Source organism: Grammomys surdaster, unplaced genomic scaffold, assembly GCF_004785775.1.
Source record: "Grammomys surdaster isolate TR1022 unplaced genomic scaffold, NIH_TR_1.0 126298, whole genome shotgun sequence".
Classification (NCBI taxonomy): Eukaryota; Metazoa; Chordata; class Mammalia; order Rodentia; family Muridae; genus Grammomys; species Grammomys surdaster.
The window spans coordinates 7,806,064-7,812,407 of NW_021621098.1; the positions used below are offsets into that span (position 1 = coordinate 7,806,064).

The 6,344-nt window shown below is 38.2% G+C and overlaps 1 protein-coding gene across 2 annotated transcripts in view; it reads left to right on the forward strand.

Annotated features, from left to right (window-relative positions):
* Esco1 (establishment of sister chromatid cohesion N-acetyltransferase 1) overlaps positions 1 to 6,344 on the forward strand; it is a 48,157-nt gene that overhangs the window by 20,279 nt on the left and 21,534 nt on the right. For both annotated transcript variants that reach the window (XM_028759498.1, XM_028759499.1), the window contains one exon: positions 3,704 to 3,812. In XM_028759498.1, coding sequence (XP_028615331.1) covers positions 3,704 to 3,812 — 109 coding nt within the window. The remainder of the gene's footprint in view (positions 1 to 3,703; positions 3,813 to 6,344) is intronic.

Here is a 6,344-nt window from a genome sequence, read left to right on the forward strand (position 1 = left end):
TAATGTGTAATAGATGATGGCAGAAGTAAGCAGTGGATAGTATTATGAGCAAGTTGTTTGACTGGGAATGTAGTTTAATGGTGGCTGCTTGCCTAGCATACAATACGCTGGGTCTAGTTCCAGATCCAATGGTGGAAAATGTGGCTTTTTGGAGAAGCGTGGCTTTTTATTTAGGGGTGTGTTTCCAGGTGTCATGGTTGAATGTATCTTCTAACTCCTGCTGCGTAGATGCTTTTCCAAAGCTCAAGAGGTGATTAATGAGAAAGGCAAGAAACCAAATGTATTCCTTTGGACTAAGCTGTGCTACAAGTATTGTTTATATATTGCTTGCCCTATCTAATACCAGTCTTAGTGACAATACTGAGTGTATGCAGATCTTCATTGTAAGAACAGTCTTATACACTTGTTGATGTGTTAACATTTGTAAATTTTGAAATTCTTGAATAATTATTTAGAATTTAATAGCAGTAAATTAATAGAATTTAATATCTGCTACTCAGATTTGAGAAAATGAGAATTTAAAAAAAAACTACTTCAGATTTTTTAAAGTAAAGCAAACTGGATCTGGGGGCAGAGCCCCGAAATCCCAGCTTCTTGGAAAGCAAGGCAGGAGGATGGATTTATTCCAGGCCTCTCTTTAGTTAAATGTGCTTCCTGACAGCTTCTGATTTTATTTTTATGATTTTATGTACGCATGTATGAAGAATACTTAGCTTTGTGTGTGTTTTAAATTTTATATAAATAGCAGTATTTAGTGCTTATGTAAAACTTCTTGAATTTTGTTTTGTGCAGTCAGCATTTGATTCATTAGTATTAATAGCTCCAAAAGAATTTGTTACCAATTTGGATTTTTCTGTTGAATTGTTTTTTAACATGAGCAGTATACTCATTAATATAATGTGATTAAGAAAAGTGGTAGTCACCATTTCATTCCAGAGCGTGCCTCAGTACCTGCTGCATCCAGGACACTATATGGAAGAGGATATGTTTCCTGCTTTACAGCATTTATACTGTAGCATTCACTTAGAGACTTTTTATACCTGTCTAAACACTAAGAAGGGGGAGGTAAAATGGCTTAACTTTCCTTACAGTTTGTTGTTTTGTTTTTTTGTTGTTTTGGGTTTTTTGTTGTTGTTTTTTCAAACAGGCTTTCTTTGTGTAGTCTTGGCTGTCCTGGAACTCACTCTGTAGACCAGCCTAGTCTTGAAATCAGAGATCGCCTGCCTCCCAAGTGCTGGGATTAAAGGCATGTACCACCACAGCCTGGCCCATTAATAGTTTTTTGTTGTTGTTGGGTTTTTTTTTTTTTTTTGGTTTGGTTTTTCGAGACAGGGTTTCTCTGTGTAGCCCTGACTATCCTGGAACTCACTCTGTAGACCAGGCTAGCCTCGAACTCTTGAACTCAGAAATCCGCCGGCCCCTGCCTCCCAAGTGCTGGGATTAAAGGCATGCACACCACCGCCCGGCAATAGTTTTTGTTTAATGAATATTGATTGCCTCTGTAGTATGCTAAGGAATGAAACATAAATGCCAGTCACAGTCTATATTATAAACTGTTATTCAGATAAGAAAAGTGAGGCTTGACTTGAGTGACTTAACTTAAATGGTTGAATGACAACCTAAAGTAAGGATGGCTGGCTTCAGAGTTCATCCAGATTTAGGGTTGGGATACAACTCAGTGGCAAAGTGTATGCTAGCATGCACAAGGACGGTCCTTAGTACTGAATAAAGATTCAGACAAATTTATATTTATAGAGTAAAGGAATGTAAATAAACTTTTAATTATTCAGATCTGAAATTTCTTCTTTAAAACAAGAGTCTCACTGTGTAGCCCCAGCTGGCCTGGAATTTACTTTGTAGATCAGGCTGGTCTTGAACTCATGGAGATCTATTTGCTTCTGCCTTGAGTGCTGGGATTAAAGGTATGTGCACCACATCTAGGTCTTCCATTTTTTAATTATTTTTTATTTTATTTTATTTTATTTTATTTTATATTATATGCGTTTGTGTTTTGCCTGCATGTGTCTGGGTGAGGGTGTTTTGGATCTTCTGGAAATAGAGTTACAGACAGTTGTGAGCTGCCGCGTGGGTGCTGGGAATTGAACTCAGGTTCTCTAGAAGAACAACCAGTGTTTGTAATCACAGAGCCACCTCTCCAGCCCTTCTTTCATTTTTAATGATTTACTTTAATTTAATGTATGTGTGTGTCTTTTTAGTGAGTATATGTGTGCAGGTGCCTGTGGGGTGTGAAAGGGAGTGAGAGCCCATGAGCTGGATTCAGCTGTGAGCCACAGGACATGGGTTTTACGAACTATACTCAGATTCCCTGGGAGAGCAGCAAGTACTCTAAAACTGCTGAGTTATCACTCTTCCCCCTTCTCCCCCCATTTTTAATGTGTGTATGTGCATGTTTGCATATGTGTGGGCATGTGGAGGTCCGTGGTTGATGTTGAAAATCATCCTGAGTCACTCTTCTACTTGATTCAATGAGGTAAGGTCTCAATTAAATCCAGAGTGTGCCTATACAGTTGACTTCACTAACCAGATTGCTCCGGGGAATCTTCTTCCTGTCTCTGTCTTCTGGGAGGTTAGAATTATAGGGACAATGCCATATCGCTATGGCATTTAAGAAGCTATGCTAATCTAAACTTGGTCTTCATATTTCCTCCACAAAGACTTTAACTACAGAGCCATTTCCTCAGTTTCACATAAGAATTTTAAAGCTCAGTTATCTTAAATCAATTTACGTCAGTTAGTAGAGAGAAGAATCACTAATGATATGATCTCATTACAATTTTTTCAGTATAATTGACTTTTGGGAGAGAGAAGTGTGAAGTTGACTTGAGACACAGGGTCCTGTCATGTAGCCCACACCAGCCTTAAACTCAGAAAGAATCCTCCTGCTTTAGCCATCTGGGTATATGCTAGGATTGTAGCCAAGTACCACCACATTTGTTTCTTGCTTTGACAGGTAGCTTGTGGGGAATCTTTGACACCTTTTCTGCACCCCATTGGCTCTACCACTAAATGTGACCTCTCCTAAGACACACACACACACACACACACACACACGAGTAGTGTTACATGTTCATTATAACAATTACAGAGATAAAAAATTGATTATATATTATTGTTACTGATGGACTATCTGCTTTGAGTGATATAAAATTTTATAAGGGAAAAGATAACTAGTAAATTAATTAACAGGTAAATTAATTTTAATATATTTAGTTTGTTACATTTAAAATGCTGTCATTTTAACATATTTCTGTGGGTGTGTACAGTTCAGACATGAACTTTGACGAAAAGCATAGAGCTAGATGACTGTGGAAGATAGTTAAATTTTTAAAATTTTGTTTTAGTGTTTTGAGATAGATTCTCACTATATAGCTCTTACTGTTCTAGAATTCCCTATGTAGACCAGGTTGGCCTCGAACTAACAGAAAGCTGCTGATCTCTCTGCCTCCTGAGGGATGGGATTAAAGATCCATTGAGATATTTTAAATTTAGCATGGGATCAATGGTAACTGATGCTAAAAAGGTAACCAACCAGTGGCAAGATCATGGATGTGGACTTAGTGGTGTATCTGTGAGGATCACTCCAGTGGCTTAGCTTAAGAACATTTTTAGCAGGCACAATTTGAAAATGATTAGGGTAAGTTTCAGAGGTTGATTTAATATTGTTGAAATTCTATGTGTTCAGAATTTCAGTTTATGTTCAGCATCTGAGGTGGAGCCTAATCCATTAAAAAACACTGCTGCTGTCTCAACTCTTCTCAGTCAAGCTAAGATTGATGGGGAAAAGATTCCAGGTAATATTTTGAGATTTTTATTTGATTTTACAGTGGTCAGTGCCATATTTGTTACTGTTAGAGAACATTTTTTTATGGGAAACAGGCTTGTTGACCATCGCTATATTTATTTAAAAAGTTTATTTTACTTTTATTTATGTTTCACTTTGCATCACATGTGTTTATATGTCCTGGAAGAGGGCTGCAGATCCCCTGGACTAGACCTTGCAGTGAGTGCTAGGAACTGAACTTGTATCCTCTGCAAGAACAGCAAGTGTTATCTTAACCAAGTGAGTCATCTCTAGTCCTTGCTATGGTTTTAAAATTTGTGGTTATTTATCATTAATTTTTTCAGGAGAATTGCTTCTTTTGACTGGTTTGTGGCAGTACCTAAATACTATCTTTGGCCTGCCTACCACAAATTCTTTGGTTTCTATAGCTTCTATTTTGATATCCTCTAGAGAAGTGCTCTTTAATGAATTGCTTAAGCTGGGGATATTATTCTGCAGACTTTATATCTGTTATTTGTACTTTACCATTGTGGGTTTTCCCTTTTAACCCTTAGTACTCAGTGAGTCTGACTTGGAATTAAAGGCTTAACAATACTTCAAGTTTTCCACTTACACTGTTCAAAAGCTTTATTTTTAATACCTTATGATTTTTTAATAATATTTTTTAAACTATTTATTAATTTTTATTTATTTATTTATTTATTTATTTATTTATTTATTTATTTAATGTAAGTACACTGTAGCTGTCTTCAGACACAGGAGGGCCACAAGAGGGCATCAGATGTCATTGCAGATGGTTGTGAGCCACCATGTGGTTGCTGGGATTTGAACTCATGACCTCTGGAAGAGCAGTCAGTGCTCTTAACCACTGAACCATCTCACCAGCCCTACCTTATGATTTTTAATGTTAGATGAACTGTTGGCTACATATTACTCACCTGTGCTCACCTATGCTCACATAAAGCAACAGAGGATCTAGAATTCTCTAATTGTATTATTTCCTCTAAAAGAAAGATACAGTTGAAATAGAATGCTGTGGTGGGGGACTTAGAGCTGTTACTGAGTGCCTGCCGTTTATTCAAGTAGGAGGGATGAGTGTAATACAGTCATGGGAAATTAATTTATATAAAAATAAAGTATCATTATTGAATTTACTCATATAGTTAAGATTCTAGAAAACATAACATTTTAAACAAAACATTTTCATTTATTTCCATAAAGAGTTTAGTCATGTAGACATTGAGCTGATTTCTTTTCTTTAGTATTTGTTAATGATTTCTGAAATTACCAGATAAACTGAATCGCCTAGATCTCTTGGCTGCTCCTTAGTCCGAGTTTGTATCATACTGAACTTTCTGCTTTTTGAAAGGTAATTTCTAAAAGGGAGGTTCTAATTTTATTAGATGCTTTATTTTAAAATTTCAGTTAACTTTGGGATTATAATTATATCATTTCCCCTTTTTCTTTCCTCTCTCCAACCCTTCTGTATGCCCCTCTATGCTCCCTTTCACATTCATGGTTTCTTTTTATTAAAATAAAGTAACTTCTTGGGACTGGAGGGATGGCTCACTGGTTAAGAACACTTGCAGAGAACCTAGGTTTGGTTTCCAGCAACCACATGGCTGCTTAAAACTGTCTGTAACTCTAGCTCCAGGGGTCTAACACCTTCTCCTGTCCTCGGTCACTGCATGTGTAGCATGTAATTATAAAAAACAATCAATCCATGCTATGGTTGGCTAAGCACCCGCAGTCAGGGCCTGTTTTCAGCCCGGTTCATCCATAGCCCGAGACCAAGATCACGTGTTTCTTCTAGCTAATACCTGTCTCACAAATGCCAGCTCTGCCTCTCCAGAGCTCCAAGATCACTCTTGCCAGCCTGCGCTCCTCTGGGCTGAGGTCACCTCTCCCCTAGAGCTTGGTCCTTGCCCAATCTTCCCGTTCCAAAGCCTGGCTGAATTCCACCCTTGCTAAATTCTTTCCGTCTGGCCCACCTGAGTTGCCTTGAATGGAAAATACCAGACAGTCTTAGTTTAGAATCAACCTCTGGCCGTGGAATCCATCATCTTAAAACTCATCAACTCTTCTATGTTGGAAATCTTGTGGTGGTGGGATCCACCACCAGATCTAACCATTCCCAGTCTGTATTCTGCTCCCGCCCTGCTGTGCTAAAAAGGCTGTTCCTCCCTCCTGTGTACCTTCTTCCTGTCTTGGACCGGAAGGCCTGCCTCCTCCTTTTCACCCAGAGATTGGCTTGTCATCTTTATTATCCAGCCAATTAATTAGGGGAAAATTCTGCTACAAGATAACATGCACTTAATGTATATCCATGCACTCATAAACACACACACACAGAATAAAAATAAATCTTAAAGTAACTTCAGAGTAGTACATGCCTAATTCAAAATGATTTCTGGCCAGGTGTCATGATGCATGCCTTTAGTCCCAGAGGCAGAGGTTGGTGGACCTCTGAGTTCCAGGCCAGTCAGGGAGGATTGGAAGAGAGAGAGAGAGAGAGAGAGAGAGAGAGAGAGAGAGAGAGAGA